This window comes from Drosophila virilis, chromosome 5 (genome assembly GCF_030788295.1).
Source record: "Drosophila virilis strain 15010-1051.87 chromosome 5, Dvir_AGI_RSII-ME, whole genome shotgun sequence".
Classification (NCBI taxonomy): domain Eukaryota; kingdom Metazoa; phylum Arthropoda; class Insecta; order Diptera; family Drosophilidae; genus Drosophila; species Drosophila virilis.
In genome coordinates, this window is record NC_091547.1 from 3,090,538 (window position 1) to 3,108,847 (window position 18,310).

Below are 18,310 nucleotides of genomic sequence, written 5' to 3' on the forward strand. Positions count from 1 at the left end.
GAAACCCACACACACTCAGCCAGAGAGAAAGAGAGAATTAGGGAGCGAGGGAGCGAGGGAGAGAGGCCGGGCACCAGCATATGTGTAACTAATAATTTTGTGCGAGGAATTCCTCAAGCGCAACAGAGGGCCAAAGGCAACTTTTTGGACGTGCACATCCCCTTGGCCCTGGTCCCTAGTTCCTGGTCCCTGGCCAGGATCACAATCACATGTGAAAAGTTAGCGGCGCGCAAATGCAGCGACCGTCCAAGAGTCACAGTTGAACGAGTTTCAGTTTGGCCAGGGAAATGACAACGGGCTGCAAACAGCGTATAGAGAATAGAGTAACGAGAGAGAGAGGGAGAGACAGAAAAAGAGAGATAAAATGCAGACTAGGGTGCCGCGAGCACAATTTATGCCGCCCGCCATGTTGAACTTGAAATTGTAATTGGCATTGGCAAGGGCACCTACATATGCCAGAACGAGTTGACAAAGTTGCCCCAGTGTGCACAGTGGTGCACAGGTATTGCCTGCCAACGGTCTGTGACTGTCTCTGTACCTGCCCAGTTCCTGCCCGCCTTTAAGCTGTGCTCAGCTGTCAGCTGTTAGCTGGGCTGAGCCAACGGTACACAAAAATATTGAGACCAAAAGCAAACGTCGAAGACAAGTCGCAGTCATTTATTTTGCTTAAGGCCAAGTCGCTTTGAAATAACTAAGAAACCGTTTATAAAATGATGGAAACACCTTTGCATAGTTCCACAAAGTCCACTATTTGTACATTTTTCTGTACCTGATTCTGAATACAATTAATTTAATTTGCAAAGCTTCTTAGCGTAGAACAATCATTTAAGAAGCTTTTAAGCCAAATAAAGCATTAAGTGAGCTTTTAATAAGGTTCGCAGAGCAATTTACACTAATTAAAGCTTTGGATTTTTATAGCTTTAATACTAATTTACAGCTTGATTGCATATATTATTTGTAATACAAGTACATGTATTAAAGCACTCGAAGCTTTATATTATTTTTAAATATGAAAACTAATGACTAAAATTAATTTATAGCAGCCAATTTTAATAACTCAATGTTGTAAATTTATTTTGGAAATATGAAAACCAATTTCCCAATAAACATATCTATATAAATCTATTTTACATGAGCTGAAACTGTGATATATTTTAAGTTAGCCTAGTTTGAAACATTTCCTGTTTAAATATGCCCTACAAATCGATCTGATGTGACAAAGTGTTAAGTTAATAATTTGCCAGACTGTGGTCTGGCTTATAATTGAAAAATGCCAGCAGACATTGCGCTATGGCACGAGAGAGCTTTATTAATTTTTGTATTTAAAACATTTCAAGCACTCGACACCTTCGGCCTGCCCGCCACATCGATCGCACTTGCAGCAGTAGCGGTAGCTGTGGCAGCAGCAGCAGTAGCAGTAGCTGTGGCAGCAGCAGTAGCAGTAGGACCAGTAGCAATGATCTCAAATTAATGCCCAACGCTGGCGAGTAGAAATAATGAGCCTGCAGATGCCTGAAGAGATGGCAAATGGAGCTGGGCAGCGGGAGCTGGGCAAAGGGAGCTGGGCACTGGGAGCTGGGAGCAATTGAAGCAGGCGACGTGCGACGCGAACGCGCGCATAATCAAGGCCTGGACATGGGCATGGACATGAGCATGGATAACGACATGAACAACGACATGGACATGGACATGGACATGGACATGGACAGGGGCATGCCAGTGCCGATTGGGCTGCCTTCTGCGCAGCCTTTATGATTATTGTTATTATTGAGTGTATTGGCCGGCAATTCAGGCCAAGTCATCATTAATGCGGCAGCAGCATTACCAAAAACCCGGCAGTAAAATAAAATCGCCAGAAATATAATTAAATGTCGCTGCCGTTGCTGCAGTAGCTCCTACTGCTGGTGCAGTAGCGGCTACTGCTGCGTAATTTGGTAAACATTCTTTTGATCGGATCGCATACCCGGAGAGGAGACACAGCCACGCATTTTGTCAACCGGTTTGCCTCTCACTCAGTTACTCAATCGCCCTCTCTTTCTCGCGCTCTCCATCTCGCTCTCTATGTCGTTGTCTCTGACTCTGCTTATCTGCGGCTTTGTGGCATCTTTAAATGGCGTTTTTTCGCACTCACAGACGCGCGGGCGTCGTGCCGGGGCAAGGAGCAAAACGTTTGCTGATTTTTAATTATTTTGCACGACGATGTTCGCCATCGTTTTCGCTTCAGCTACAGCTCCTAGCCAGGCCAGGAGACGAAGAGAGAATCTGAGTATCCCAAAAAGTCGATACTGCTGGAAAGCCCCGGCAATCAGCAAGCTGGGCCTTTCGTCACTTCAATATTGAAACACTTAATCACAATTTCGTTAAGGGCATGCCAAAAGGAGCTGGAATTGGAGTTGAAGTTGGAGCTGCACATAAATGGCAAATGTTAAGAAATTCCAAATATCTCATACAAATTACCAAAAGGCAAAGCTGATGGCAAGAAAGAAACTGAGATGCTCTCTGAGGCCAACGAAAATGATATTTTGCGCAAAAGCCGAATGCCGAATGCCAAATGCCGCATGCCCCAAAACGCAACAAACTGTGCTCTGACCGCTTGGGAATTTCAGCTGATGACGAAGACGATGATCGTCTGGGCGTCTGCGACGTTGATAATTAATAACAGACAGGCCGAAGAGCATAAAAACGGGCCCAACACCCAATCACAAAAACGCACGCTGCGGCCGCAAAAGGCCAAAACCAGCCCAGCCAATGGTAATGGTATTGCCAAGATCGCTGTGGTAGCTGCCCGGCCCATTGGCCACGAAAAACAAGATAAAATAAAACAAACCAGGCAAAAAGTAAACCAGAGCCAGACAAGTCTAAAGCAGACATAATCTCAGACAAGCAGGAATGTCAATGGAACTGGTAGGCACTGCGCTGCGCTGCAAAACTTGTCTCCGTCAGCGATTAAGATCACAAGATTCAACGATCTTCGCTGCTCGATCGACGATCGACGATCAACGCCTACTCCGGCTGACAGACGACACGACAGCAACACGTTAAGTGACAGTGACAACTGTGCAATTAGAATCCATGTTAGCTATGACAACTAATTGAGGAACTCACACGATCAAACGATCACCGGAAGATTGAGCAGCTTATCTGCTCATGTTGGGTTCAGTTTTAGCTGCGCACACATTTCAATTTACAATTCGAGCCATGATAAATTATTGAAAAAGCCAGCCACACGATCACATGATCACACGAACGGTTAGCCTAGATAAGAAAAATAAATGTACAATTGTAAGAACCCACACCATCAGACAATCACTGGGAACTAGATCAGCAACAGATCACTATCTACAGTACAGATCTTAAAGCGTTAGTCCCAATATCAACCGAAACTCGAACCAAAATTGATTGAATAACCCACATGATCACACGACCAGTAACTAGATCATAACACGAGCGTGAATTCGAAAGAAATCCATAGCTCAAAACAAACGATCTCACGATCAATTGATTAATTTTATCTGTTAGTTATAAAAATCGATGACAACTAATTAGAGAACTCACACGATCGCCAAAATTAAAGAATCTTCTGGCTAATCTATGCACACGGTCTGATCTATTGCCCCAATGGAGCTCCACTTACTTGACTGCCAGACTAACTGACCGATCGATCGATCGATCAGTCGATGATTTTTGCAACTACAATCAGAATTCACATCACGCAGCAGTCGCTTGAAAACTGATTAAATGACACAAAAACAATTAATGCCTATGGCTGGTAAATCAAATGTGATATTGCCAAGGACAAGGGACAAAGCAGCAGCAGAAGCAGCGCCATGGTGCCAGGCCCGCACGATTTATAGCCCGAATGGAATGTGCCACGATGTGCACAAGGATCAGAGAGATGAAAATCGCCACAGCGAACGCGCACTCGATAATAAAAAACAATTTAGCTGGACGCGGAGTGCTTGCAGGGCATGGAGGGGGAAGTTCAACTGGGGCAGGCAGCAACTGCTCGAATGATTAAAACACATTAAAAATCCAGTAGCCGCAGAAGAAACCAAAGACTGAAGACAGAGATTGAAGACTGCGGAGACTGCCGAGTCTGAATTTCAGTTTGAGTTTGAGTTTGACGACTTTTTCCACACATCGCAGCCGCAGCCAACTAATTTCATATTTTTCATGCAATTGCTGAAATTCCGTAGCGCCCCAAAATGTATCTGTGTGTGTGTGTGTGTGTGTGTGTGTGTATCTGTATCTGTATATCTTTAGCTCTTGCATCTGTGTATCTTTTGCTCTTGATGGCCGGGGACTACCTGTTGCGACGTGTTATTAGGGCGACGTATTGACGACAAGCAAACGTCAACCCAAACGTCAGCTCATCATATCATCGATTGATGCGAGAGTGCCCCCTGACTGTGCTCCCAGCTCCCTCGCGCCCCTCTTTTGGCGCTGCCTGCTACCACTTTTTGGAGCTTGTTCGGCTGCTTGTTTGGAATTTTGTAGTTTGTGCAGACCCAAAAATGTTGGGTCCCCTCTAATTTTGGGCCAGAGTCCCGGGTTCCAGATGCCTGCCCCTCAAGGTGGTGATATTTCTACAAGTTGAGATTGTCTCTCGAGTTTTTGGTTTTTTTTTTTGTTTTTTGCTACCCTTTGCCGCGGCTGCTGCGCTTTAATGAGGATTATTAAATGCGAGATTATTATGTGCTGCAATTACTTTTCGCAGCCACTGTGCTGCCTGGCTACGGCTGCTTCTTCTCTGCGCTGATTTATTTTATTGAACCATAAAAATGTAAATTTTGTCTGAACAAAAGACAAAGTTAATCGTTGTCAATTATGGTCTTTGACAGGTTAATATTCCTCCTGGTTGCTCCAGCGGCAGATCTGGAGCACACTGATAGGCTTTACTTATAGTTTCGAGCTTTAAGATTAGCATATTATGCGGGCACAGGATCAGCTGGACGGGCTCTCTCTTACATGGTGTATGCGATTTGGCCGTTGGCAGTTCAGTTTCCGGCCCTCGAGGGGTGGGGGGCCAGCGGGGCGGCGGGCAACTACCTCTATTAACATAATCACAACACGAGTCTGTCGGCCGGCGGGGCTGAGGGCAACCGAAAATTACGCACAGCTCGATATCAATTTTTGGCGGAGACCGCATCACTGCAGGGCGATCAATTAAAATTTTGATCGAATTTTCGTCAATTTTTTGACATGTGGCCAACAGAAGCCAACAATGGGGCGTGGCACTGGGCAACCGGACACAGTCTCTGTCGCAGTCGCCGTCGCCGTCGCCGTCGCAGTCGTAATATGCTGCACTCCGGCCAAGATCAATGTAAGCTGAAATTGTCGGGCAGTTGCCTTAGGCCAAAAAGCTGCTCGACTCGAGCTCCACTTTGGCTCCGTTCCAGTCTCCGTCCCAGTCCCAGTCCCAGTCCCAGTCTCTGGCCTGAATGAAATTGATTAAAGCGTAAATGAATTTTGTGGCTGGGCAAGACTCTGACGATGATTATAACATAAGATCGATGGCTGCTGTCGCTGATCGCTAACTCGATGCGGCTACTGTAGAAAGCAGACGCCGTCTCGATCGGGTTGCTCTTCAGCATGCCAAAATGATGCACACTATTTGCTACCTCTTATTAAATTCCACAACAAGTTTCTACCCTGCATTCCGAGAGAAATAAGCAAGGCTTCGTCTAACATGTAATTGTTTAAAATTAAAGACTTAATATACATTTTGTATTATATGCAAAATATTTAAACACAATTGCAGACTGAATTAGACACTAGAATAAAATTATATAAATTTAAAAGAAGAATTTCCTAGAGGATTAGACAGTAGAACATAGTTCATTAACTCCTTATGTAGATTTTTTGATGTTTCGACCGGGATCCAGTTATGTCTTTTGTCAGGGTATCTTATAGTTTATCATGCTCAGCTGCATTTGCCGCACATTTTTGGCAATTCGAGGCTGTGGCAAGTTTTTGTCTGGCATTTGACAAACTAGCCAGAGGCAAGCGCAGCGCAGGAGCAGAAGCTGTCGAGTTTATGGTTCTGGTGCTTAGGCAACCTTCGCAGTCTTCGCATCGGCGCGATTTAAGTTTATCCGCACGATCAGCGCAGATCCGAATACCATAATTTTGCGGCTAAAAAAAAAAATACCAATATCAGAAGAAATATGTGTAGGAATTCCTTGCGTGCCAGGCGAAGATCAGGCCCAAAAAAAAAAAAAAAAATACGAGCAGGATCAAACGGTAAACGGTAGCCCGAGCTATAATTGAGGTGCCCGGCTCCAGAGATTCCCTAGGCGCTCCATGGTCAATTTCTCCTGCGTGGCTTATGCGCCTTAGCGTCGGCAGGTCGCTGGTTCAACTTTTTCACTTGCCACTCGATTTCAATGCTTCAGTCGCTTATTAATAGCTCCAATAAAACGCGTATTGTATGCAACAAAAAAAAAGAGGACGAGTTGGAAGAAACATTAATTTAGTTACGCTCCGCTGAGCGGCAAAGAGTTGGGTTCGATCCGCGGAGCGGGCCTGCAAGGGGGGAGTGGAGCGTCTCGGTAGAGTCTTAAGCCTCGCGTCATTAAAGACAATTTCGTGATTCGCCAAATTACCTGCCAAATTATAGAAAGCAAACAAATCGGGCGCCCCCAAACGAGCGGCGCACACAAATCAATAGAAATCAACGCCTGTCAGCAGCTTGCAGTCTTGCAAACTCTTTGGAGAGCTGCCACTATCGATGCGAGTTTGGGCCATTGTGGACTTAATCAATCAATACAATAGAAATTTGGGTTGTTATTTTTAGGTGCACAGAATAAAAGTGAAGAATCAAGTGAAATTTTTGCGCATTGAAACCGAATCAACACTTAGCTAGACAAATAAATCAATAGGCACTTAAATAGTTATAGTCCGATGCTGGAGTTGGGCACGAGCATGCAGAGAAAACTCGATTCCGTCTGAAGATTTTCATTTTCTTTCTAAACCTAGTCAAGTGCTATTAATATTAAGAATCAAACATTGAAAGTGTGACCATATTTGCAAAACTTAAATTAATTTAATAAAAAGTGCTTTTATCCGCGGGATGCGTTTTTTCCGATTCCATTCCCATTAATTTTTGATACTTATTTGTACTCATTTCTCGCACAAACAGAGCCAGGCCCTAGCGCTCACCCGTGCAGCCAATGCGGCGGCTGTGGTGGCTGCTGCCAATGCCAATGCCAAATCGCCATCGGCTGCCGCCAGCCTGATGGACATGGCCGTCAAGAAGGAGCATTCGCTGTCGCCGACGCACAGTGTCATCGCCGAGGAAGCCGGCGCCGGCCTTGGCCAATTGCAGCACAGACGTTCCTCGCTGCAGGGCGTGCAGGAGAAGCTGACACAGCTGCAGATGCAACATCAGCATCACCAGCAGCAGCAGCAGCAACAACAACAACAACAACAACAGCAGCAGCAGCAGCAACAGGCTGGCTCTGAGGCAGCTAATGCCGTCGGGCGACGCTCCACAGAGGGCAGTCCGCCTGCTGTGGGCCTGGTGCCGCATCAACATCAGCTACAACACCAACAACAACAACAACAACAGCAACAACAGCAACAACAACAACAACAGCAGCAGCAGCAGCAATCGCAGCAGTTGCAGCAGCAGCAACTTTTGCTTAACTCGGACGCCGGCAGCGGCAACGCGTTGTCCTCCTCGGCGGGCTCTAGTCAGAATGCCTCCTTGGCGGCGACACCGAAGAGCGAGCGGGAGCGGGAGCGTGAGGAGCGCGGCAGCATCTCCTGCCTGCCGCCAGCTGCCCTGGGCATGGCCGTGGGCGTCCAGGCACAGCAGCAGGCCGAGAAGCTGCTCAGCCATCCGGCCTTGGAATCCCGACGCGACTTCGATGTCAGCAAAGTAAATCGTGAGTACCCGAAATAAATATATAAATAAAATATAAGTTTAATTTGTTAGGCATTAGGTTGTTTAAGGTTAAGGAAAGAGAGAAAGTGAGAAATGCAGAGAAGAGATTTGTAGGAAAATGTAATCAAGCGGAATAAATGCAGTTAGAGAAAAAGAATTATAAATAGATAAGGAGAACTAAATTGATAGACGTGCTTAGAGTTGGATTAGAAAAATATAAATATATAGAACTTTTTTTACAGGTGGGGAGAGCGAAATAGGAAGCTAGATAAAGAGTTAGAGAAGGAGAGAAAGGGAGAGAGAGAAAGAGAGAGATAGAGAATTGCAGACAATTTACACAGAAAGAAGACATAGGTTGAGTTAATGAGTAAGAGAAATGCGGGAGATTGAGAGAGAGAGAGAGCGAGAAAGAGCTGTTTAGCGAAAGGGAAAAAGAACAAGAAAGAGATGTATAGAGAAAGAGCGAGAGAGAGAAAGAGCGAGAGAGAAAGAGATAAATGGAGGAAGAGAGCGAAGGAAAGAGGCAGAAAGCGAAGTGTAGACAAAATTATGTTAACTTTTTAAACTATTTTGAAAGCCTTTAAATTTACATAAATTTGCCTAAACGGCTTTCAAAAGAGCTTTTGCGGTTTAGTTTTTAGCCAACGTCATAAAACCAGTTAGCAAATGAGATATTTAATACCAGCTAAGCATAGAATACATTAAAGTGTACGCAGAAAATCCCACCATAAATCGCTTTACACAAAATCATTTTATATAATGTGCTATATCCAGTTGAAATTCGAATATTAATTAGATTAAATTAGAAAAGTTTCCACTATTTTGAGGCAGGCAGCAAATATATATTTGAATATATTTATATACCTCATATCTGATTAGAAGAGGCGTCCGCCCTTAGTATTGGAATATTGCAATCAAATTGCGACTAAAGCCGAACGAAATGTTGCATAAATCACACAAATCCGTGAGCCTAAATCCCGCCCAGCGAACGGTCGGGGTAGGGGTCGGGGACGGGTTCGCTTTGCTGTTTCCGTGCCGTCACACAAATACCCTTAATCCGGTTGCGATAGAGTATCAGCCGCTGTGGAGCGCTCAATAATAGAGGGGCAACCACATCATTATAAAAATGCCAGTGGCCGAAGCCTTTTGTGCCACTCGCAACTGGCAACTGGCAACTGGCAACTGGTGATTATGTGTGTGCCCCATGTTGCATGGCAGCTTTAAGGATTTGTGCAACTTTAACCGGGTTATGAACGTACGCAGAATGTGCAGGCTACACACTCTCTAACTCTCCCCCTCCCTCTCTCCATCGCTCTCACACACATCCGCCTCTGGTTGTCGCTTCTTTGAGTGGCCTTCTGCTGCGGTAATCTTGTTTAGTTCATCAATACTAGTTTAGCCATGGACAAAGAGTCTAGCTGTACGCATTCACAATCATGTACAGATACAGATACATAGATACAGATACTTGTAGCTGGTATCTGGTAGCTGGTGTATCTGTCAGATAGATTGTCGCTGCCGAATCTAAAATCCTTTTGCATACGAATACAAACAGAGTCTGTTCGTTTGGTTCTGTTTGGCATAACAGACACAACACAACACACACTCTCACACACACACACACACACACACACAAAGTACACATAAACTCATCGTATATGCATCCAAATCCCCTGGATTAAGCATATGAAGCATTCATAACATTTATTTTACCTTCCATCTGGCAACGGCTCGCCCTCTCTCGCTCTCCCTCTCTCTCCATTTCGTTCTGTGTGCAAACAAGCATTCGTTTTGCTTTGGTTGTGGCTGTCGAGAGCACGAAGAGACACACATACACAAGTACACACACCAAGCCACCCACCAACCCACAATCAGAGTTGTTGTGTGCTGTTGCGTCAAATGAACGTCAGCAGACACTTGTGGAGCTATTTTGGCCATGTGGCTGTGTCTGTGGCCAATACAACAACAACAACTACTACAACAACAAGGCCGCGGAGGCGTGACAGTTTCAGTTGATTCCTTCGCCTCCTTGTGCCGGCACTCGCGGCGTATACGCAACGCTTTCGCGCTGCTCTCTTTTTTTTCGGGTGTATTTGCCTTTTAGCTCAACAGGTTGTTGTGGTATTATGGCCAATTTATGGTCTCTCCGGCAGCAGCGTTTGTAAGTTTTCAATTGCCAAGCGAAAGGTTTCAGTTTTACAAAGTGAGCTACAGTGCTCGACATATGTATGAGTATGCCCAGAATATGTAGATAGAAATGGTAGAGAAATGCTCGAATATAAGGTCTACTTATATGCGAAAAAGAAAGCGAAGGAGAAAGAGAGAAGATTCTATAGACAAATCTAAATAGGAAAATATGCTGCTAGATTTGAATCGATGACTTACCGCTTGCCAATCCGACGCCTACAGATCCGAGAGAAAAGAATAACAAATTCATAAAAATATAAATATAAAAAAAATGTTGCTAGATTTGAGCCAGCGACTAACCGATTGCTCGTCCGATGCCTAGACATCTGATATATTCACATTCGATGTCCAGTAATCAGCTTTGCCTTATATATGGAATCATTCTCTCTAGATATGCATTCATAAATTCGCTTTACTGCTCAGCATATTCCGGAATATTTTTGGTAATCCGCTAATATTTGCATAGAGCATATTTTTGGAAACGTTTTGCATTGCATTTAATTTGAAGGAACGTTACGAATTGAGCCAAAATTTTGCTGCCGTCCCTATTGCTGTTAAGCTGCTGGCTAAATCGTTGCCTCTGCGGAGGAGGGATGTGTGTGTGTGTGTGTATGTGTGTGTGAGGGGGTGGGATGGGGTTTGGTACGAATTGAAAGGCGGCTCCCTGAAGCGGTAGGGCAGGGTCGGATCAGGTGGCATGTGCATGATAGTTGGATAGAAACGTGTGTTAGATTTGAATTTGTGAATGGCTCACTCAAATATGTGTGTGTGTGTGTGTGTGTGTGTGTGCGTGTGTGTGAATGTGCGTGTGTGTCCGTGTGTGTAATGTGTTTTGTAGTGTATTTTGAGGATTTGCACAGCAAAACGGCATCAAGCGAATGGAAAGGTTATTTTGTACCCTTGTTGCTGTTGTCATTTAACATTGTCCTTGCCATGCGATTGCGTGTGTGTGTGTGTGTGCGTGTATGTGTGCGTGTGTGTGCGTTGTGAGTGTATGAGTCTTATATGTAAATCTGTTTGTTTGTTTTCGTGTGCGTGTGTTTATTACGCCTAAGCTGCTCAGCGACGCAACACGATATTTATCCCCCAACCCACACACGCACACCCATTCACACACACACACACACACCCAACCACTCACCCCCTCACACACACAGACGCACATTCTACTGTGCTTTCCATTTTGTGCAGTTTTTATTTGTCGCATTTTGATTTCGATTCGATTTATGCAGCGTTTAGTATGCAACATTTTCATACGTTAGCCTTAATAAATCCCCAATGGCCGCACTTGTCAATATGCAGGCGGGCAGCTGCTGCTTTGCCTGGCACCTATATAAGCTTATGCACACATATACACACACGTGCCGAACACACACACACACACACACATACACATAGACGGTGCTTGTGTCGCGCTCTGCAATTGAAAATCACTGCGCCTTAATTAACGACACGTTTGTGGATCAACGCGTTCACCAGAGCTCCAGCTGGCCCGGAGTCCCCATCCAGCCCCAATTGACCTCCACACATTGTTTGGGCAGAGCTTTGTTATTGTTGCTGCAGTTGCCAGGGTCACCGTCCATTTGGTACACGGAACTGTAGCTATAGCTGCTGCATCAGCAGCTGACATAAGCCAGGCGGCTCTTGCTGTATGCATAAGCGAACGCGGCTGCTCAGGATTCAAAAATACGCGATTTCTCCTCACATTATGCACATGCCAAACGGATCGACATGTGCATGCATGGCTGTGTGTGTGTGTGTGTGTGTGTGTGGAGGTGTGCGTGTGTGTGGCTTTCAGTTAGGTTCAATTTAAATTTTCTGTTAAAGGCATTCATAATTTAATTTGCCGAGTAGGAGATCACTTATATGACCTTTACATAAACCATTTCTTGAGATATTTAAAGTCGAATATCTAATATTTATAGAATAAACTTGGAAATAAATGGGAACAATAAGTAAAAATGCTGCAGCTGATCTCTAAATTTATTTATTTACTTATTTATTTAATTTTTCTTATTATTGAATACATAAAATTATGAAAATTAAATGCTTAAAGCCCAGTTATTTAGAACTGTGTCCCATGTCTTCTAATTATTGTGCTTTTAAAAAGATTGAAACTATCCCAGCCTTATTGCTGGGAAATTGAATTGGACGAAGAAATATCAAATCAAACTCTTCTTATGTAAATCAATTTTATCTCTATATACTTACCTTTTAACTTATGCCCTGTGAAATATGCATATCACATTTAGAGAGAACAAAAATTGATTTCATCTTTAAGATCTCGATCTGCGCTTTTAAAAACTATGCATTACCTTGTGCCGTGTGCTTCTTCCTGTACATGTCGATAATCCGGCAACCCTCAAAGCAGTAACCAACCCCCAACAAGTGCAAGGCCATAGTCGAATGTCCGTTACGGGTACCGGTTACCGGCTACTGTTTTCCGTGTTCTGTGTTAAATCATCAGGAGTGTCGCTCAGCTTCCTGGTAATCAACAAATACAGAGGAGTCATTGCTACTGAGGGGGCGGAGGCAGAGGGCGAAGGGCAGACGAACTGGAGGCGATTGTCGGCTGGTCGGTCGGTCGGTCGGTTTGTGGCACAAATTTCGCAATCAGTCGCAAAAGTAGCTGCAGTTCTGTGTAGATACAGATACAAATGCAAATACAAAATACATATGATGAACGGAATCAGGCTCCAGTGCCAAGTGCCAGGCTGCAGCTTAAGTGTTAAGCGTTATGCACAGAGTTAGACAACGGGTAACGGGCAACGGGCAACAGTTCGAGCAGAGCATTTGTGTCGGGTCCGGTTTACTTCATGCCCGGATTTGGCCCATGTGCAGCCCGGCGCAAATTCCAAGCTGTGCAAAGGATTTGTGCCACCCCCCAAAAAGGCATAACCCCATGATATAGACGCACAATATGTCGCCCAAATGTTGCTCGTTCGCCCGTAGCATAGATTCAGATACAAATTCAAATAAATGCCAAAAGCAACAGGAGGCAACATTTTCGAATTATAAGCAAAAGGGGATTTGGCGCAAACAAAAAAGCTGCAATCGGAAGGGGAGCAGCAGCTGGAGCTGGAGAGGATTGCAGTTGCAGGTGCCACCGATTGAGTTAAGTCCACATCACAGGTACCTCCGACTTGGCAGCAACAGCTCTTCCTATTCTAGATGAACTCCAATTGCAGTTGTTGTCGGAGGAGGAGGAGGAGGAGGAGGAGGAGCAACTGGAGCCAGTTAATCCTTATCTAGCTACGCACTGGCAATTCGACAGCTTCCTCTTGGCAGCTCCAACTGCAGATTTCAAGGATTTAAATGTTCTGCAAAACCAAATCGAATTCAATCGAATCGAATCGAACAACAGCTGCAGCTGAAACTGAAACTCCCAGGCGAGCTGAAGGGAACTCCCATACATATCCGCATCCGCATTCGCATTCGCATCCGCATCCTTTGGTCACCTTTTGTGTTGTGCATAAACTAGACAGTGCGCATTAGGAACAGCTTAAAGTCTTCAGCGACGCATGTGGCCAACAAACCTGCTTTCTCCTCTGACCCCTGCCCCCTCTCCGCACCACATCTTTCTCCCATCGGAGCCAACAGTGACTTATAATCAAATAAATACTAGTAGTCGGGTATGCCGGCATCTATCCTAGCATAGCTCTGTCTGCCACACACACACACACCTATACACTCTCACACAGACACACACCTATACTCTCAAAGTCTCTGCCACGTGTTTATCAAGACACACAAACAATAATAAGTACAAATATAATTGAATAAATACACGCCGAAAGGGTATGCGCGACGCAAAATTACCCAGTTTGAGCAGAAGATGTTAGGGTGCTTGGGATTCTATTATTGATCTATAGTTCTTCAGGTCGAATATTCAACATGCCTCGCGTGTTATGTGAATCCCTTACCCAATTTGAAAGTATAACTAATGTTTTTATAGTATGGATATTAAATTGGGTCCGATATTTAGCTGTTCAAATGAATTATATGGACTCCTCTATAGAGTGCTACAGAAATTAGATATTTCAATAGAAGTTCTTATCGTTTATGCAAAATAACTAAACCAACTATTCAAAGTGTAATGCGGAGTATAACAACAACAACAGCAGCAATAACAATGATAAATCACTTACGATAACTTTAGTTGTGCCTGTGTGTGTGTGTGAAATGTATTAATACACAAGTGGAATTACATTTTGGGTTTCTTAAGCATGTTTCGGCATATACTTGTAATTAGAAGTTGCTGCCGGCTGCCGCCTGCTTAGGCTTAGTTCAAAGGCCGCCCAAATGTTTAGTATTGGGGCCATGGAGCAGTTAGGCCAGGATTATGGCCAGGTTGTATGTGTGTTTGCACTTATTAGGCTGTTCTACATCTCTCTCTCTCTCTCTCTTTCTCTTTCTCTCCCTCTCTTTCTCTCTAGTAGAGGCTATAAGCACGAAGTTCGAGATCCCGAGAAGACAAATGACGGAATAATTGCATTTATATGCATTATACTCTTCTCTCTCTCTACTCCGTTTAATTTCTTCTTGTTTGCACTTAGTATGTCAGCTTAGTATGTCAGCTTAGTATGTCCTTAATTTATACATACATATTTTTAAAAAAGTAGAGTCTAGTTTGGGGTTTTAGGCCCCGAGAAGACGAAAGACAGTACATGTGCACTCGGGCAACGCCGGGTAATTTCTTCTTGTTTGCACTTAGTAGGTCAGCTTTTTTCAATATAAATAAGCTATAATCAAGAAGTTCCAGGATCTGGGACAGAATCTTTGCATTTATGAGCATTATTCGATTGACTCGTGCAACGCCGGGTATTTTCTTCGTATATGGTAAGCCAGTGCATATCCATTTAGATAGTTGACAACAGTCTGGTTATTCCTCGATCGGTTTTCTGATATCTTTTGTTGAGTAATGTTCGCTAATAACAAGATAAGAATTTTTGTAAAATTTATTTAACATGCGATTTATGTACTTAAAGTCCAGACGTGAATCACAATTTGGTATTTTTGTTCGGTTTCAAATTCGTAAAACTTGTCTATCAGCATGATAATGTCTGAGGCTTAATGGATTTCTGACTGAACCAGTTCATTTATAATGCGTGCGTAATCAGCATTATTCATTCGGGTAGGTGGTGCACATTTCAAAGCAAGTGTCATCTATATTCTTGATAATAAGATATCTGATTGAAATATTATATAAAGTGCTTCATTCGCTTAATCCCAAAATGTCTTCTATATCAGCAAAGTCTTAATTATCAGATATACGATTGGAACTATAATTTCTATAATAAAACTATAATTTCTTCATAATTAGACATCGAATGGAAAAGTTAATAAAATGTTTTAGTCTTTAATATCAGATATCTGGATATTGGAATGTTTTTTTATAATTCCCCTCCCTTCATTAAATTCTTGATAATTCGATATCGAATTGAATCCTTCTTTGGTTTAATCCCAAAATTCCTGCTATCTCAGCATAGTCTCACTTATCAGGTATCTGATTGGAACTATAAGCACGTTTATTAAGTCCAATCGTTTAATTCCATTCCTATCTTTAAATTCTTGGTAATTAGATATCAGATTGTAAAATATATAAAATGTCTCTTTGGTTAAATCCAAAATTTCTTGTCATATCTGCAAAGTCTCAATTATCAGATATCTGATGGAAACGTTTATTAAGTTTATTCGTTTAATTCCTAAATTCAAATTTGCAAGGACATTTTTAATCCCTAAGCGCAAACACAGTCATCATCATCAACATAATCAACATTAGCTTCAGGAAAAGCGAAACGAATTGCAACAACAACCACCAGGAGCAGAAAACGCCCCCCCCCCCTTCCACCTCCTCCTCCCCCTGCAACCGCACCACAATACCAAGGACATTAGTCGTAAGCAGCAAGTTTTCGACTTATCCACGACCTGGACCTCAACCCGAGTACTCTACCTCTCTCCCTCTCTCTCACTCTCTCACTCTCTCGCTCTCTTAGACCCAAAAGGGTAGCCGCTGTCTGTGTGTGAGCGCGTGTGTGTGTGTGTCGCCTGCTTTGCATGCGAATTTGGCGCCAAAAGTTGCGAGCCAAAGTTTTGTCGATGCGCCGGGCACGCATTTGGAATTTGAAATCCTTTATCCCTTTATCTGGCTTTAGCTCTAATCCCATCAGACACAAATGACGAGAAGTTTAACGTTTCGCAGACGCAGCCACTGCCTCTGCCTCAGCTACAGCCTCAGCCTCAGCCTCGGCTGCTGCTCCTTTGGCATTGCCGGCGAGCTAAGCTTTTGTTTTCGTTCCTGTTTGCTTTTGAAGTGCGGCACGAAGCACGGGGCAGGGCAGGGACAGAACAGGGTAGTTGGGATTAGGCCGCCAGCTAAAGTAATGCCAGGTGCATGCCCGTCTCTGTCTGAGTCTGAGGCCCTGCTGAGACTGGGCTGCTAATCCCAATGCCAAACCCATCACATGCCCAACGCCACACACCCCCCCCCCCCCCCCTCCGCCCGCCCTGTCCGTTCGTCTGTCTGTGTGTCCGCCCGGCTGACGGATGGCCCCTGGCTGGCGGCGCTTTATTGATCGCCTCAAGGATTATCCCGGGTGCCCAGCATATTGGGCAAGCGCTGCCTTTTGGTCATTTTCAATTTGCGCACAACCAGTTCGAAGGGGCGTGGAAAGGGCGAGGGGGCGGCTGTTGGTGCGGTTGGGGCTTTGGCTCTGCTGTAATCCGTTTGAATGCCCCAATGCAGCATGCATAAATGGAAACGCACATGGCCAACAGCCACACACACGCACACACACACACATGTGTGTGTGTTGTTGTTTAAAGCCAGTTGGCTTGTTGTTGTTTTAGCCTTCATATGAATCATACGCAACGTAATCCCAATTCGTTTAAGGTCTCGTTGGTCTCGTTGGCATGGGGCAGCGCTGGGGATTGGCGGGGAGGAGTGCGCGCCAAACCACACACAGCGCGACGCACAGTTGGCAGCTGGCAGCGTGGAGTTGGCGCATGAGATGACGTCGACGTCGCAGTCGACACTGCCGGCTGCTGCTGCTGCTGCTGCTGCTGCTGCTGCTGGGGGGATTAACTTTTTTCCAGGCAAACAGCGCGCGGCGAGGCCGAGTTGGCGTTGAGTATTTCGGGTTTGGGTTTTGCGCTTGGTGGCCTCGTGTGGGCGAGGGATTTAATTTCGTGCGGGATTATTATTTCGGATTTAACTCTTCGTTTTATGGATCGCTTGGTATTATAATGAGCAGTGGCGTCGTTGGCAGCCCATTAAAGCGCCAAAGGGGGGGACGTAATGAGCTGAAATTGTAGGCGTAAATCAATTGGAATCTAGGCCGAAAAAAAAACATTAATAGAATTGTTAATGCTATTTTAAAAGGTTGATATCTAGAGATCTATCAAAGTCGAATTTTTTTTAAGTTCTAACAAAAATGTATTATTCAAATTTCGCATACATTTAATTATTTAATGCACATATTAAATAATTATATAATCATATTTGTTTATTTATTAGGTTGTTTGATCTTAAACCTTTCTGAGTTTTATCGAACTTGTATATTTTCAAATAGCTTGCAGATATTTCAACACTTGACTTTCCTACCCATGGCTCATGCACTTCTTATCCAAGTCCCAGACATGTTCTAATCAATGCACACCTTTTTTTATGGCTATTCGCCGTCTGTGTCTTATTATGACCCGCTTTGGCATTATAAACTCGGGTGTACTTTTATAACCCAAACCCCATGGCAATTTTGACGGCGACTGTGGCAGCAGCAGCTACGCGAACCTGAATCCATTATAGCGTAAGCTGTTGGCAATACCAAACAGCAACTCACACACACGCAAACACAAACACACACAAACACACACACACACACACACAGAATTATCCGAAAACGAAATGACATCCCTTGGAAATTAATCCTTAATTCCATTCATTTCGTATAATCCCTGAGATATACTTTGATAAGCGTAATGCGGCCCAGGCTCAACGTACAGCCACAGCGCAGCCAGAGCGCAATAGAAAGAGAGCGAGAGATAAAGAGAGAGCCACTGTCTGTGCGTGTGTGTGTGTGTGTGTGAGTAAGCAACACACGCAATTGCAGAGAGTCCGAGACACATGTGATATCTGTGGCTGCCATTGCGTGTGTGTGTGTGTGTGTGTGCGCGCAGAGCACTCCCTCTGTGTGTGTGTGTGCGTGTTTCCGTCGCATGGAGCTCCAAAACGAGCTG

At 44.3% G+C, this 18,310-nt stretch overlaps 1 protein-coding gene across 1 annotated transcript in view; it reads left to right on the forward strand.

Annotated features, from left to right (window-relative positions):
- Positions 1 to 18,310, forward strand: part of dve (SATB1_N and homeodomain domain-containing protein dve) — a 60,108-nt gene that overhangs the window by 19,524 nt on the left and 22,274 nt on the right. The window contains exon 2 of the mRNA XM_032436170.2: positions 7,142 to 7,889. Within this exon, the coding sequence (XP_032292061.1) occupies positions 7,142 to 7,889 (748 nt within the window). The remainder of the gene's footprint in view (positions 1 to 7,141; positions 7,890 to 18,310) is intronic.